The 17,490-nt window shown below is 37.0% G+C and overlaps 1 protein-coding gene and 1 long non-coding RNA gene across 2 annotated transcripts in view; one reads left to right on the top strand and one right to left on the bottom strand.

The window, feature by feature from the left end:
- The window catches only part of PPP3R1 (protein phosphatase 3 regulatory subunit B, alpha), an 83,088-nt gene extending 82,616 nt beyond the window's left edge, over positions 1-472 (bottom strand). The window contains exon 1 of the mRNA XM_037022160.2: positions 7-472. Coding sequence (XP_036878055.1) covers positions 7-9 — 3 coding nt within the window. The 5' untranslated portion in view covers positions 10-472. The remainder of the gene's footprint in view (positions 1-6) is intronic.
- Positions 473-695: 223 nt separating this feature from the next.
- Positions 696-16,367, top strand: LOC108393722 (uncharacterized). The gene is made up of 3 exons (XR_012120893.1): positions 696-973; positions 3,752-3,922; positions 13,664-16,367. It is a non-coding gene; the product is annotated as an uncharacterized lncRNA (long non-coding RNA).
- Positions 16,368-17,490: the final 1,123 nt, after the last annotated feature.

The following is a 17,490-nucleotide window of genomic DNA, read 5'->3' as shown; positions in this document are numbered from 1 at the left end:
TCTCACCATTTTGCTGGGCGGTCAGCGGCTCGCTCGGGCGGAGGAGAGTGTCGGCGCTCAAACGGGTCCCGCAGGAAGCGGCGGCGGCCCAGCTGCGCTCGGCTGGGGCGGCTGCGGCCCTCAGGACGCCCGCGGGGGAGGGGGTGCAGGCTGGGGGAGGGGAAGCGGCGCCACGGGGCCCGCGCCGGCTGGGTGACTGGGCACGCGGGAGCGGGCTGGCAGAAGAGAAATTAAGGTCGAGATTCAGAGACAGAGCGGGAGAAGACACGGCAAGAAAGAGGAGAGACAGAGAAGCACAAGAAGGGGAGAAGGGGGAAAGGGAGCCAGGCGGCTCGAGGGCTGCAGCCTCGCGCTCGCGCCGGAGCCGTGACGGACTCACTGCGGTGGCTCGCGCTGACCCGCAACCTCAAGGCACGAAAACGGGGGAGGGCAGGAGAGGGAGGGGAAAGCGGGGCGCAGCGGGGCGGAGGGCGGGGGCGCGCGAGGAGCCGGCGGCGAGGGCGGGGCTTCGGCGAACGGCGCACATCCGGGAACCCGCGCGCCGCCTCGGCTGCGGCCGCTGCAACGCTCTGGCGATTTCTGGTTGGGGAGAGCGGAACGCGCTGACCACGTTCTCCCCCCCGCCGTCCGCCCCTTGCGTGCTGTGCGGGGGGAGAACAGGGGCGGGGGTGCAGACGACAGTGACGTCGCGTGGCGGAGCCCTTCCTGTCATGTGGCTGGAGGCGGGCGGGGGAAAACGGGGCGTGGAGGGGACCGAGGAAATGCGAGGGTTCCCCGAGAAGGAGGAAATACGAGGGGTGAGGGGTGCGCACGGAACGGGAAAAGGAGGACTTGGGCCTCGGAGTGGGAGCCTCGTTGGAGAGGAGGAGCAGACGAGCGGCCTCAAGGCTGTCAGAGCCACCTAGACACCGCACCATAAAAAGAGGAAAACTCAAGCCCTGAGGCTAGAGAGAATCAGTTCACTCGAAGACAGGTATCTCTGCACTGACTTGGACCCCCTAAAAAATTGCTTGGCGCATCTAGACTATCGCCACCGGGTGCAGCACCCGTAGGCCCACACCCCAGTATGAGTGGGCAGAGACAGGAGCCCATTTAGAAAGACCGGAGAGCCAAGGCTGACCGCAGTTTGAGGTGCAGGGAGCCAAAGGACAACCGAGTAGAGGGGCTGCTTCCCACTCCCTCCGCAAAGACTTCCTCACCCAGCTTTGTATTCTTTAACCCTCCAGGCTGCTGTTTGACGGGTGCCGCACTGTTTGTGTCAGAAAAACATTCAAAGACAGATTGCCCACTTAACGCTTTAGTAGGGCTGTATCCACTTTGGTGATAATTTACGTTCCCAGAAAATTAGACCATAATGGGAAATGCACAGGGAGGAAAGTTATGCTCATGGGGGAAAAGAAAGAGAGCTGATAGGAAAGGTGTGATAGGATAATGAAGAAAACATTTTGCAACTATTTTAACAATTTATTCCTTTTCAAATCTTGATAATCCCGTGTGCCTACGGATGTGAAAACATTTCTCCTGAGCGGTCAGAAACTCCTTATTGACAAATATTTTGAGTAGTTTTATAAAAAGCTGTAGTGCTTTTAGTGGCAGTCTGTTAAACCTCCTTACGTTAGAATGTTACTCTTTTTCCGTGGTAATTATTTTTCCTTATTTAAAGTACACGTCCTTTCTAATAGAGGCTCAGTGACAAGCCTGGGTCCCCACCGCACCTTTTGTTTTAAAGAACTACTGTATTTTGTTTCTTCGTCAGGATGAATAAGAAAAAGTAACTAAGTGATAATGGTGTATCACACAGTAAATTTACCAAGGAAAGGCCACCAAATAGCTTACAACATTTAATCCAAGTTTCTTGACTTAGACTATGTTCCAAAACAGTTTCAGAAAAGTCCCTAAGATAATTGTGTTATTTATGTTTTTTTAGGTATTTTATTTTTCATTAGGTTTTCATTGTTAAAATTGACATGCTCATTTAAAAATATCATATGAAAAAACCCTTCCCCGCAACTCCACCTCTGAGAGAGAATCACTGTAACTGCATTTGTGTGTGCCCCTTGCACATACTCAGTGAAAATCAAATAATCATCTGAGGATTAAATACTAAAAAGGAATTTGAATTATATGGAATGCAGACTTAGAGTAACCTATAATTTTGTCATGATTTGAGCCAATTTAGACTACAGTCATTCAACAAATATCTACTGTGAACCTAAATCAGAAATTCAAGAGCCAGCCACTGTGAAAGATTGGTTAGCCTCTGTTACTGACCAAAATAAGAGACACAAGGCCAGTCCACTTGCTCTTTCTCATCCTACAAATCTCCCAGAGTTCACCACCTACATTCTCTCAGCTTTGCATATACACATAAAATACAGCCGTATAGCAGGTTGCATCTCTGACACTGAAACTAATTGCTCAATTCTGAATAAACTGAGAGAGGTAAATCTAAAATGCACCATTAGTACCCAGGTTTTTGTGCTAAGATCAGAAAAGGATGTATGATAGTCATTCTTGTTTTTGTCTCTTTCCATCAAGCTTTGATGTAGAACTTGATATGTAAGGGAACAGGTACCAAATAGTCCTGCTAAAAGCATACGTTTTTAAATAGGTTAAGTGAAAAGGCAAAGGACATAACTAATAGGTGGATTATTCTTAACAACCAAAAGATGATTGTGAAGTTGGATCAGATAGGTTGGAGGGAGACACACTTAAGACAAAGATGCCAGTTAAAAGAACAGTTACAGCTAAGCATAAGGTAATGAGAAGTACTAATGGCAGAAGAAATGATGCGGTAAACACAAAAGACACTAAACATAAAGGGACTGACTATGCAATTTGGTGGATATAAAGAACAAGGAGAAGGAGAAATAAAAGATGACCAGTTTTAGTTTGGATGACAGAAAATAGTGATGCTGTTGAGAGAAATAGAGAAATCAGAAGTTTGTTTGCTGAGTGAAAAGAGATGAGTTTGGTTTTTTAAATGGTAAGTTTGAGTTACTGATGAGATATCCCAGTGGAAGCCCCCAAGTAGAAGCTGAAGTACTAGTTAGAAAGGAGTAGAAGTGGGGGAATCAACCTAAAAACACAGTTTGAAAGTGCAATCTTCACATTTTCTCTTATTTAGAGATAGGAAAAAGGAAGAACCCAAAGATAGTAATAAAGCTGCTAAGTAGAAAGGAAAGGAAAGGAAAAAGTTTGAGAAGAAGAAAAGTTTACAGTCTTGTTTGACCACAGGCAGCCTCAGGCTTCCGTGTCTTTACAATTGTCTTTACAAAATTAGAAATGTCATAGGAGATTTTATCATGTGTAGACCTTTAAGATCATTGTGATGTCCAGAAATCGGCCTTACTCTTAAAGGACTGATTACTGTGATTTATTGTATATAATATTTAAGGGTTGCAGAAGAACCAAGTTACCATTCCTGTAGTTGTTTAAGGTATTCCAGTGGAGTATTGCCCCAAAATATCTACTTTCATTCATGATTATACTGACTAATGTCAACTAGAAACCATATTTAATTTTATACTCTTATACATGGAAAGAAAATGACAAAAAAGAGTGTCAACCAAAACCATTTGAAAGTAATGTCTGTTCTTTTCTAGTACACATCTGTTAATGTAGATTTAGAAGAAATGTCTACCTTTCCTCCTAGATAAAACATGTATGTCCCCGGTTCAGGGATCCCAGATTTAAGAATATTTTGTACCTTTTTGCCACCTACTTCCACACTACAAAATTCTCTTTGCAGTGGGCACTGAAGCTGCTTGGGAAACAAATCGCCTTCCTTCCCAGAATCCTTGTTTGTACCAAGGAAAAGCAGGGATGCCAGCTAGCTCCTGCTCCAGGGTGTGGTTGTGGAAAGGTTCCTTGGCACCTGAGATGGCAGGGAAGTGGTTTGTTCCCTTCTTGCTAAGCAGAGGTAAGAGCCAAGATTCTAAGTTCCATCTTGGAAACTTTTTTCTCCATAGAAACCATTTCACAAAGAGTTCTGTAAACAATGGCCTTCCTACAAAAGCCTGGTTAAATTATGATATAGCTGGAACTCTGTATATGTGCTATTAAAACCACAATGGTAGAAAACGATACTCTTAAAAACTTGTAACTATGAATTAGTGAGTTTGGGGAAAATGTATACCAGTATACTGGGCTGAAAAGAAAAGGGGAAGAAAAGTCTTCCTAAAATGTATTCTTATAACTCTTCCATCCACATCTAAGTCCATGTGTTGGAGGAAAATGCCACAATGTTTTTAGAGGCAGTCTGTTAACACTCTACATGATGAGCTTTATTCTTTTTCTGTGCTGATTATTTTTCCATAGGGTAAGTACATTACAATGGAGTAGCTGTCTGGATAAAGGTGACAGTGGAAACCATGAGATAGAGTACAGAAATCAAAGAGCACAGAAGTGATGGAGCAGACCAAAGGCAAAACCAAAGGGAAAATCTACATTTAAGGGGCAGAAGGAAAAAGAAGTGAAAGAAAAGATAATAGACTAGGCAGAAGGGCAGGAAACCCTGTAAGAATGCCCAGGAAGCCGAAGAAGAGTTCAAGATGAAGGGTGGTCCAGCAGTGTGGTGAAAGAGGACCAAGAGGGATGCAGACATGCAGGCAGTTGGTCGACATCCATATATATCCATTGAAATACCCTAGATTATGTGTCTTGAAATAGTTTTTCTGAATTAGAAGTCTCATTTGTTTCTTTAGTCTCTTGCACATAAAAGTGAGTACCAAGAAAAAGCCATTTATTTGGACTTTGATAGTATTTCCACTTGTTTACTGAGAGTATTTACCTTATAGCATTTATATAAACAGCATTTTCCTATACATACAGAAAATGATTTAAATGTAAAACAAATTATGACACCAGAGAAGACCTGTTTATCATACTTGTTAACTCACTGATACACTTAGAAATATCTGCGTGTACTCCACACTTGCAAGACTAGAGTGAGATCCTAGTTCTAATCCCACCTCTGGCTCCAATCCATTTCAGTGTGACTTTTGTAAAGTTACTAAAGTCTAAGTCTGCACTATCTAATATGGTAGTCACAAGCCATTGTGGCTATTTAAATTTAAATTAATTAAAATTGAATAAAATTAAAATTCAGTTCTTATGTTTTGTTAGCTACATTTCAAGTGTTTGAAAGCTGCATGCCCAGTATCTACCATATTAGACATCTGTTGGGCAGCACCCATCCCCATCCTTTACCTGAAAATATTCATCACTAACCACTAATATAATATTTGTTTATTATGAGGGTAAGCAAATTTAAAGTACAACAATTTGAAACAATCTTAGGTGCCCTTAGATATACATTTGAACAAACATATCATGGACATTAAAGAAAAAATCAGAAAATATATTTGAACAAATGAAAATTTGCTAATGTCAGAAAAAATGTGCGTCTGTATTAGAGAAAGAGACTTAAAAATGAAAAACTTTTAAAATATTATAAGTACTTTTACTGACAAAAATGCATATATTCTATATTAAAATGTTTAGCTTTTTAAGCATCAAACAATATACAACAAACAACAGAAAATTTTTAATTTATAAAAATATTTTTAGCAGCTGCACAGAGTTGTTAATTTACTTTGTTTTCACTAATGATTTTTATTTTTTTATTATAATCCAATTTCTACATTTCACCCACAGCATTAATATAGATTTCAAGTAGCAATCAGGACATTATAGAGGAATTTTAAAATGTAAAGAGAATGTAGTAAGGGAAAAACTATTAACCCTGTCATCTCCCAGAGATTCTTAAGAGATCTTTAATAAGTAAAGGTCAAGGTTTCAGTTTTATATTCCATCTAAAAATAACATTCCTTACTGCTTTTGTATATAAAGGATATGACCTCCTTATCATGTATTAGGATTATTTCCCTCAAGCTTATACTTTGACTGTTGTTTCTGTTTGTGACATTTTTAAAGTTTGTTTTCTCATTCTGTATATGGAAGAAAATATAACACGTGGATGACAACTAAAGAGTTCCTACCCTTAAATATGTAAATATTCTTCTAGTTAATTAAGAACTATTTTCTCATATTATTAACCTCTCTTCTATGCTGAGCATTGTATATATAGTCAATGGTTAGATTGGAAGGTAAAAAAATATATTAAATTACCAACCACTCTTTACTTACAAAGTATGGATTAATTAAGGCTAATTTGACAGTGGCTATTTACTCTCTTTTCTATCAGATAGTTAATATGATTAATTAAAAACCTCCTTTTGACCTTAAAAATAAGCAAAAATTAATCTGTCAATCATATTCTTCGATGAACAGGCAAGTAATGTATGCAAATCTGTATTAAGGCTGCATAATGAAGTACATATACAACTAAAATTTTTTCAGAAATGGAAAAACAGCTGAAGATATTGTCTTCTGAAATGTAATATGAGTTAGGGTCACCTGTGTATTATTATGTTATAATTTTGTACCCACTGAATACATAGCCTATATAATGTATATAGTTATGACATGTTTGTGATGCACATTGGCTCCATCCAAATACATACACTATTCACAATATTACACAAAATTTATATCAGATTTTTCTTTCTCTCCAGGGTACTCTAAGTAAGGTAACTGATAGAAAATTAAACTAGCCTATTATTTGTACATAAAGATAACTGCAGCACAGTTCCTCTACATCTATATTCTAGGTACATTAAAACATTTTGTTTCAACAAAGGTAACATCATAACTAAATATAGTTACAAAGCTAAGCTCCATTCTGGGTAGTTCTTACTCTCTTTTGCTGCTGGAATGGGTTGTTCCTTGTGCAGTGTTCTAAATTATAAACATCTTTAACAAAAAAGAATTAAGTGATTATATCAGTTTTCCTTGTAAAATTATCATAGAAAATTGTTTTTTCAGGGCAAACTTGTTGGAACAGAACTTAAAATGTTCACTAGCATATTCTTTATAATGCTGTTCTTCCAGAAAATGAGTTACCAAAAAAGCATATTTTGAAGAAATACTTGTGGAAATAAATATATAAGACATGATGTTGTAAATTGTGAATATTCAGTAAATGAGCCATGCCTGCATATTCAAGACTGTATCATTAAAATTAATCATTACGCCTTTTTAAATAATTTGCTTTTTTGAAAAATTGTATATACAGAATTTACAGTATTGTAAATAGAACTTGTTCTGCATAATTAACAAATTGTACAAGGGCAAAAATTCTAAAGGTCACAGCTGGAAATTGCAGTGTAGGTACATTTTATGCACTTTATCATAATGAGGAAGCTGGTTATATTTCTAAGAAAATATTCTAATTATAAATTGTATATTTCTGAGTAAGGATGAAATGTTTGGTAAGTAAGTTTTCCTCAGTGAATTCTACATGTTCTGTGATTTTAAACTGGTCTTTGGAGGCCCCTAACAAGGAGATCCTGGTGTTCAAAGGGTGTGTGTTCAAAGGTAAGGACTCATGGAGTCGAATCAGGAGAGGACTCTTAGAAGACTCAAATCAGCGAGTGGTTGAGATACACATATTCTTTTGACAGTAAATGGGCATTGGACAGGCAGTGTCTGCAGGGTGTTTGAATAGTGGTGGGCGGAAGGATGAGGCATTATAAACACTGAGTTTAAGAACTGTGAATCCTTATGGAGTGCTTCAGTACCCAGTACTATTGGAGAAGCTTTGAGGGATCTGATCTTGGCAGTCAGTGGGGTGTGAAGAATCACAGGAATAGCTGGAAGAGCATGGGAATAAGTATGACTAGTTTATAAAGATACAGTTTTAAGTATTTTGAAGCCTGTGTCATATTTTTAAGTCTTCTCAGTTGACTGGAAATCATTCTGTGAAACTGAGAAGAAAGCAGATTAAGTGAGGGGACTAGAAGACCCAAGTCTGTGTGACTTCAAAACTCAAGCTTTTCACCACTATGTGATATTGCTCTTTGGTGTGTAACTGTGGCATTTGTGTGTGTGTGTGCGCGCACATGCATATGCAAGCACATTGGCATTATCCCTTATATATTTAATTTTCTTTTAAAAATAAAAATAGTGTCATGTTGTTTTTTAACCCTTTCCGTCACCAACTCTTGTGTTCACATAACAGGGTTTGGAGAGCTCTGGTAACAATGGTTCTAGGTACCTAACCCTAAGCCTAAAAACCATATTTTAATAAAAGCCAGTTTCCTCCATTAAAAAAAACAGTTCCTGAGGGCCATAATAAAGCTACCAATGACTTGGGCCATTAGTCTGTCAGACAGGAAGCCCAGAAGTTGGGATGAGAGGAAAGACAATGAACCAATATTTTTGAGTTTGTAAAAACAATCAAATATGGAGATATTCAGGGACATTCATGACCACACAGACCAACTTTTTCTACTTGGAATGTTTTGGGCCATTGTGTAGAAATAGCAGAAATATAATTGTTTTCACTATTTTCTTAACTACTGTTTCTACTCATTAGATAATTATGAGTGAACTTTTTAAAAATTACAACTTTGTTTATACAGTAAATAAATGTGTCTCCAAAACACACAGGAAGCAGATATGCAGAATAAGAAAGTGAATTTTTAAACTTTTTTTTTGAAAACTCAATTGTGGTTCCATTGCTTGAACATGTAGTCCTCCATAATACTGCTTCATTGTTATATTTCATACTTGGAGTTTGTGGTTATGTAAAATAGATCAGATAGTTTGTTTTCCTAATATGGAGATCGTTGCATCAGATCCAGATCCTTCAATTTTGTCAAGTTTTGCTGTGCATTTTCTCACTCTTTTCAAGGGAGCAAAACTAGTCCTTCCCTTCAGTTCCTCCACTGTGTGGACAGAGCAATCAAAACTGACCTTGAGATCCCTGTCCATTAGTAGGATATAAATATTTTTAATATGAACTTGAATTAAAAATGACTTTTTAAAAAGGAATAAAAATAAAAAACAAAAGTACTTCTCCAAATTACAATCCCTGACTGGGATGCATTTTCTCATCTCTCACTTGAGGGATTTTGAATAGATGAACCCTTCCAGCTCTACAGCTCTATGCTTCTATTGTTTCTACCAGACCTTAGGAAACTTGCCAGAGCAAAACCAGACAAGCTCCAACTGCAGCTACTGAGAGGAACACAGAGGTTCCTCTTAATTTCTTGGGTTCAGCAACTTTCACTTCAGAACCTCATTTTGGTCTGCTGGCTACAGAACTGGGTCCTGCCGCTTTCATTTCAACTTGGATTACATGAATCAAAGTCAAAGAGAATTGGGCCTTCTTATTTAAGAGATAGAAGTGAAAAAATAATAATAAATAAAACTAGGGGGTTCCCAGGACAAAGTAAGTGATTTTTAAAGGGGAAGGAATAAACTTCTTATAAAAAGATGATCAAAAACCCTTTAATCACAAATTGCTTATACTCCAGGGAAAAAGACCAGATCCAAGACCAAATTCCAAGAAGCCTTTTTTAATTTCAAAAGATCCTGATTTCTGCCCCGATGCAGCTAATAAAGTACTTACAGGGGCTTTTTTTTTTTACAGTAATACTTGCATTTTTATTTACCCATAAATACCACATAGTTCACAGTCTGGTTCAGATTAATACCAACTTAATTTTTACAGGATACAAAAACTTTGCACTCACTTACAGGGGCTTTTTTAAAGAAGAAAGCCCACAGTAGATTAGATTCTAATGTTCTCAGAGTTCTTTGGCATAGAAATAACTTACAGTGCCCTGACTGATAGAAGAATAGGTGATAAATGGATTGAAAACTATTTAGAAATAAAGGTCTTCTAAAATAGCAAACACAAAAGGAGAATTAGTTAAAATTTCATGTAATTGTTCAAGATATGTAAAGACTGTTGTTTTCTTTCACTTGAGAACACATAATTTTCTAGATTTTTATAAACCCTGAATGCTTAAATTATTCACATTTATTTTATCTGCCTTAAATTATTATGTAATGAAAATGTTCCCCAAAGATTCAATTGGCAACACAAAGTGCCAGTAAGTACATGCCATAGTATAAATTGTCCTTAATCTACACTGTCAAAAATAAATAAAATCCACAACCTAACAGCCAATCTGGAATCTTCTCTATGGTGGAATTAGGTGTGTTTTAATTTCAGATAATTGATTAGGTCTAATCACCAAAATAGTTTCTAATTTGCCAATGTCTAACAGTCAATGTGATAACTGGGGCACACCACTAAAAGATAGCACTGAAATTAAAGGAGAGACTCAAATGTTAATTCACCCACATTGTGCCTACTAGCCTCATTTTCCTTCTGAACTACACCCCCATGCATCTTTTGCATGCAGAGTTCTCTTTGAAGCTGTAAGAGTTTCATGCGTGGGAAATCAGGGGAATCAAAGCTTCCTTATACAAAAGCATATGGTTAGGAGTCCAGGGAATGCTGAAATGTACTACATATTAGTAGCCTCCCTGTGGGGAGTCATCTGAATATGACCCTCTCATTTTTCATTCCTTGTGCCTAGGGTGTTTACATTGGTAGCCTCAATCCTATAGCACCAGAGTTTGTTTTCACATTTAGTTCCCTTGATTTTTTTTTTAACCTACTTTGACAAAAAAAAGGGGGGGGAAGCAAATAGAAAAAGAAGGCAGGGGCGGGGAAAGAATAAATCATTATGCAGCTCTCAGCCTCCACAGGGAAACAGCAGAACAAACCCACAGATCCAGATTTGTCAAGCAATGGGGATGTTTGTTTACAAGTCACAGAATCAGTTATGTAACTAGATAAGTTAGAAATTGAGTGAGTGTTTGAAGGGGAGGGAAGACCCATACTTTTTGCATTAGTCAAGAGACTTCCTCTCTCAAATAGATTCATACAGACTTTCTGGTTACTTATTTTTCATTGTTTCATAAATTTAGTTTTTGAGTTTATTATACCAACAGTACAGTGTTTCTGTGTAGACAATGACCACCCATTTTTTTAATCATTAGGTTTAGATATCTGAAAACACTTTCTCACCATGGGACTTGTTAAAGTATCAGCATGCATGTATAAGGGAAATTGGAATAACTTTTTATCTGTTGACCTAAAATTCCTCTGTCTGATTTAGCAGGAGAATGTATGAACGACCAATGGATCAGTTCTAATTCCTGTCCACCCCTTACCCCTTAACTTCTTTTTTGTTGGTTGTTTGTTTTATTTTTTTGCTTAAGTTCTGAGATCATATAATGTTTGTAAAATGAAGACCTTTAAAAATATTTCCATGTAAATAAATGTTCTTTGGATCTTAAACAGTGTAAAAAATTCAACTCTAAAGAAAAAAAAGTCAGAAAAAATTATTTAAGTAGGTCATTATATTGGACTATCATAAATTTCATAAATAACTTACATTACTCCCAAAAAGGTTCTTAAATAAGTTTTCATGATCTTTTTAATAACTGCATATATAGTTAATGGTCTCTAAATATGTTTTTTCTGAAAACATACAGACAGATTTCAGTGCTGTAGGAGTACAATTAATCAATTTCTGATAGCATGTAAAACTCAAACTACTGATGTTTCAGTCAGTGAGTTTGTGGGACATTGTTTCATTTCTCATCTAGCTAATTTATTCTTCAAATCAGATCAGTTTAGTGTTATATGCTACTCCCTAGGGAAAAATTCTAGGGGGAATTGTTAGAGAATTATGTTTTTCACCAGGCAGACAAAAGCTGAATTCAGCCCTTCAGGGAAGCTTCTCAGGGTGTTTTCTGCTAATGGTGCCAGAGCCTCATGATTAAGAAGGAGCTGCACAGCTGAGACATGGTACCCAGAGGGCTGCTTAGCCCTTGAACCTGCCACAACAGACACTGAGAATAGGGATTAAGTTCCAGTCAATTTTTCCAGGTGTATGGGGAGTGCTATTTTGTTTTTAATTTAAGTCTGTCATAAAGCAGGATAGCTTGTGGCCTATATATCCCTTTATCTACATTAAAGGTAGGGCTGAGTTCATTGTCTAGAAATAAAAAGAATAGAACTAACAACATAAGGCCTATGCTCACTGGTAATATTTCAATAAATATGTATTCCCAATCCAGGAGCTTCATGGAGCCTCCATAACTGGGTTCTGATTTTTACCAGTTTAGAACAGTGATATGAGTTTGAAAATGTCTTTGCATCCATTTAATTGTCTGTGAATGTTAAGTAGAGGAATATGAGTCAAAATAAAAGGACAAAAATGAGTATCAACCTAAGACAGGGCTCTCTCAATTGCTATTAATGTTCTTACATATTTCGGACTTTAGGGCCCTATCATTCCAATAATGTACAATGAAAATGATTTATGCAATTTATGTGGTGGTAAATTGTATGAACAAAATTTTATACATATTCATATATTGTATGGGTTAATAATCACTGTTCAGAGATGGTAATACCGTGCAGAGGTGCCTACAATTTTTTGTCTTTTGTCTTGCCTGCTGTCCAAAAGCATCAGAAAATATGTCATTATTATTTAAGATGATAATCACAATTATAATAATACTTTACCAATAATACCTTATTTAAATAACAAACTTAACCTTTCAAAGCACTCTTAAACATATGATCTAATTTATATATTATTAGAGTTCATTATTTAATATATTTCTCTAAGATGTGAAATGGTAACTTATGACAGGATGAAGATAAGATGGATTTTAGACATTTCAATAATTAAGTATACTTCCCTTTAGTATGTATTCAATACAAAGTTTAAAGGGCTCTGATAATATGCATTTTAATTTGGTGTAAGAAATTACTAAGACTGAGTGAACTAGATCAATTCTGTAGAAAGGATATATGTAGCTTTTGCTTTTTCAATAACAATTTATGAAAGTGTCTTTTTAAAGTGATTTTAAGCTACCTATCCTTCAAAATAACTATTAGCTGATGATTTGGGGTGCTCCTGAGTTCTCTGGGGAAGGAATAAATTTCCAGTAGAATATCTTAGATTAATTTTTAAGTTCAGAGAAAGGATAGGGACTATAAGGAGAAGGAATGCCTGTCTGTACAGGACTAGACAGCTTTAGGTATAACTCCCTGGAGGTGGCCATTTGAGGCAGTGGGAAGGGAACGGCTGTGGCACCCAATGGTTTGGGTATAAATCTGATCTCTTACTGAAGCTCACCAAGCCTCAGTTTCCTCATCTATCCAATGAAGATGTTGCTATGCTATGGATATGTGCTCAATACTATTATTGCAGGCAGGGAACGTCAGCCAAATGACTTCCTGGGTTCCCTTAAAGTGCTAGAATTAAATAATTGCAAAAGAGATGAACTGATTCCCCTTCAATAGTGAGTAGTTGAGAGCATCATCAAAGATGGCAGAGTAAAGTATTAAAATGGCTTTTATAAAACTTCCTTTGGCTTTTATCAATTATAAATGAAAGCTACTCTCTTTGTAGTCTAAAGCTGAGGAAATAAGCTTTTGTAATGAGCTAATATTTTCACTTCAGGAAAATAATTGTCTCTAGAATTGCTTAAATGTTCCTACACTTAATCCTCCTGTTTGAAGTACAAAGATTTGTCCTATTTTTTGCCTGAGCTGAAAAACCAAGGACTATTTTAAAACTTTTCAGCAATGATCAAGTGCCGTATAAATTCAAAGTAAGAATCACCTGAGGATCTTAATATAGCACATTATAAATACTAATTAATTTTTAGCAACACCCCTGTGGTAAATGCATTATTACCCCTCCTCCCTTTTTACTAGACAGGGAGATGAAGTGTCCATGAGACTAAGCAGCTCAGCCTGGAAATGTGTGGAAGAAGTTTCCATGCCAGAAAAGAGAACCCAGAAGGTTGGAGTTGGAGCCCTATGTGTTTGCAACTTAAGAACAGACTCATTCCTCACCTATAAAAACATTTCAGCTTCTTTTTAGATTGATATAACTGGGGGAGAGTGGTTTGTGTGTCCTATTGAGACACTCAAAAATCTTAGCTATTTGTTTCCAGGACCTGCAATCACAAATTATGTTGGTAATGCTAACACCTCAATCTTTTAGACCTAAACTAACTCACTAAACTCCAAATTGTTCCTATAAATGGATTAAAGATGGAGTTTCATAAGAACAATAAAGACTGAGAGAAACAACGTAAACAAAAGATTTTCTCCTTAAGGAGGAAAGTGATTTATTTGTTTATTGTGAGTTTACTTTTACATTTGTGTCTCAATTATAACTTGTAAGGTCATCCAGTATTTTGTGATCACCTCTTCTGTCCCAACCCCTTAGCATATAGAGGGTACTCAATAAAGACTTATTTAGTTAATATAGCATGTTCACTCTTTTAACCAAGTAATTTCTGATTATACAAATAGTAGGTAGGAGAATCCATGAATGAGCCAAAATTAGCTGTGACAGCTTCAACTTGGTTAACTTTGGTAAATAAACACCTATGGCTATTTCTTCTTCAGAAGCTAAAAATTTGACAACTGTAGTCTGATTTATGTTTTTAAAAAACAGAAGGAGACTGTATGTGTCAAGAGCCAGCAGGGCATACATTTGTCCAATTTTACTTTTTAAAAAAAAATCACTTCTCTGAGCCAAGAATAAATGCTAGAGGCTGCTTGACTACACTATTTGGTAGTATGAAAAATGGAATTCATTATCACTGGGTAATTTTTTTTCCCACAATGAACTGCAATATTGGCTTATATAGCATCAAATGACTCTCATCTGTCGTACTTTTGGAGTTCTAATATTTAAAGCAACACCTTGAAATTGTTGACTATAATATAGAAAAATTGAATTTGGTCTTACGAGTTGGGGTTCAACTTTGAGGTACTGCAGTATACTTCTGAAAATAAGCCTTCCAAATAGATGTTTTCCACTAGAATATTTGTAGGTATTGTAATTTAGGCAGTCATTCCCTAGAGTAGATTATGACATGAGAGTAGCTGAAAGATGAGAATAAAATCTAAAGTTTCCAGTTGCACCCAGAGAAAGATGTTGAAAAAGTATTAAACACACACACACAGACATACACACACAGTTGTTTTTTTTTTTAGAAAGTACAAAGTTTAAAAGGTCCATGCATTTGGAAAACTGTCTTTATGACTTTCTCTGATATACTGCTCTCTTTCCTCTTTCTGGGTAAAATAAAAAACTCCCGAGATTTTCATTTTAGTTTCTCAAACAACACAAAACCAGTTGAACTGCTTTATATTATTTCCTGAGCCAGGAATTGAGGCCAACAGTCATGAAAAGATAACCACAAGTTGACTGTGTTTTGTAGATTGGTACCAGCAGAGAAGGGGGTGAGCTGTTTATATCTTTAAAAATAATTTCAGAAGAAACGAAAGAGTCTTCGCCTCACTGTTAATTGTATTATTTCCCATTCCTTTTCTGGTGAAGAATTTATAAATGTCAGTAAAGCCCTTCATATGCAGAAATTACTGAGTTGAAATACATGCTAAATGCCACTCCTGCTATTGATTTCTATATATACAACAAGAATAAAGCCATTAATGTACATTTTCAGAGTCTTGGCAGAATACAACCAGCACATTTTAGCAACTTTTCTAAATCATGATTTATGTGAAATAGAATAAAGAACCTAAGAAAACAATTATGCAAGATTGTTTCACTGAGCTGAACTTTTTCCCTCTGGGGCCTATTAAGGATTCTGCAAACAAGGCTGCCTCTTATTTCGGCTTATTTGGCGTTGGTACACACCTCTCAGGCTAGCAGAGCCAGACTTCTAGGACTGGTTGTTTCACCTCGAAAAGTGTGTTCTTCATATTTTAAACGCTCTTTTTTCATAACTGCTTTTCACTTCATGATATCAGAGTATCTGATACTGGTCAAGTCAACTGAAGATAAACTAGGACGCAAGCATTTCATAATAGGACATTACTGCAATACTGGGTATGTCTCACTCACTGACACAAGTTGTATTGCATCTGGGTAGAAAAAAAAAACGGTTCAGAAAAGTCTCCTTGCCTTCCTCACAGGGTTACAATTGCTTACTAGGTCAAAAATTAAACAGAGGAGAAAGGACCCCATTTTTAAAGCCACGTCCTTTAAATGATATATGCAGAAGTCACCTGTGTTGGCATTTCATCACTTAGAGTCTTATTTAACTATCAACATTAGGCTGAACACAAAGGAGGATGGAGCTAAAGAACAAAAAATGTGTTTCCTTTGGCCAAATGAAATTCATGCTTGGGAAAATCTTAGGGGTAGAGAGTCTTCTGCATGTTCGTACATAACAACCATCGCTGTTAATAAGGAATAACCACATATATCGAAAAGAAAACATACCCTTTAGAATTGAACTTAAACCTGGGGAATGAAAAGATGTCTCCAGCTAATAGCTGATGAGAATTGTACAGTCTCAAATTTGTTCCCTGCTGACCTGACATCGTTGAATTTGGAGAAGCAGAGCCAGGTTCTGCTTCTGGTAGTAGCAGATACAAAACTGTTTTGAAAAAAGAAAGAAAGGTGATTATAATTCAACCTTTTAAAATAAGCCACAGAAGTCTCTGCCTAATTATACCATGAAAATAAGCTCTGATTCCAAGTTCCTGGGACAGAGAAGATTGTAGTATACACTTGTTTACTACTTTCAACTAACCACACTTGTTTCATTTTTCTCAAAATAAATTCATTATCTTAAAATAAAAAAAGACTCATCTAAAAAAAGGTCAGTGAACATTTTTCAACTTGGAAACCAATTTACATTTAATTTTTTAAGGATTGTGGTAAAATATCCTTTATAGATGGTAAAAATAATCTTGACCCACAGAAGATCACTAACCTTCTTAGCCCCAGATGTGAACAAGAGGCAATACAGGATTGAAGAACTGTTGCAGGTAGATCATCCTGGGAGGTAGTGAGGGGAGACAAATATTAAAAAGCACAGTTCATGCCTTTTAAAAATGTATTGGTAAGTTTAAATATTAGTACAAAGTACATGGGTAACTTTACATTCACTTTCTTGCCTTGAACTTTTCTCTACCCTTTGAAAAGGCTAGTGAAATAAGAGGTGAAGGGGAGAAGTCAAAGTCCTCAGTCATCTCTTAAATGGGGATGTAAAGCGATCTCTGAACAATCAGAGCCTTTTACTACTTTCAGGATAGGATAAGGATTAAAAACACGAGCTTTGAAAATCAATAAACCTAAACCTGTCACTTGAACCTTTCTTAATCTCTGTTTTCCTTTCTGTGAAATGGGAGAGATAATGCTATTTACAGGGTAGTTGAGGAAATCAAATAAGGTAGAATATATCAAGTATTTGGCACAGGGCTTGGTAGATAGCAAGAGCTCAAACAGTAGTCTTTAATATTATTAATGATGGATAGTGGCTAATATCCATTTAATATTTAATGCCCTTGGTTTGGAATGTTCCTGATTCTCCCTCTGGTGTTAATCAGTGGCTCAACTGGCCACTCAGTGAGTGTCAAGTACAACTCTGTAACCTTGGTCACTTTCTTCTTGGGTTTGATCCAAAGGTTCTCTCAGCACACTGCCCCTGCTGGAATTGCGGGTGGGGGTAAGAAGGTGAAGAATCATGCCAGGTCCAGCGAGGGTTGTGACC

This window comes from Manis javanica, chromosome 1 (assembly GCF_040802235.1).
Source record: "Manis javanica isolate MJ-LG chromosome 1, MJ_LKY, whole genome shotgun sequence".
Lineage (NCBI taxonomy): Eukaryota > Metazoa > Chordata > Mammalia > Pholidota > Manidae > Manis > Manis javanica.
Note: the sequence above shows the minus strand (reverse complement) of the source record. Positions and strands in the feature narration are given on the sequence as shown.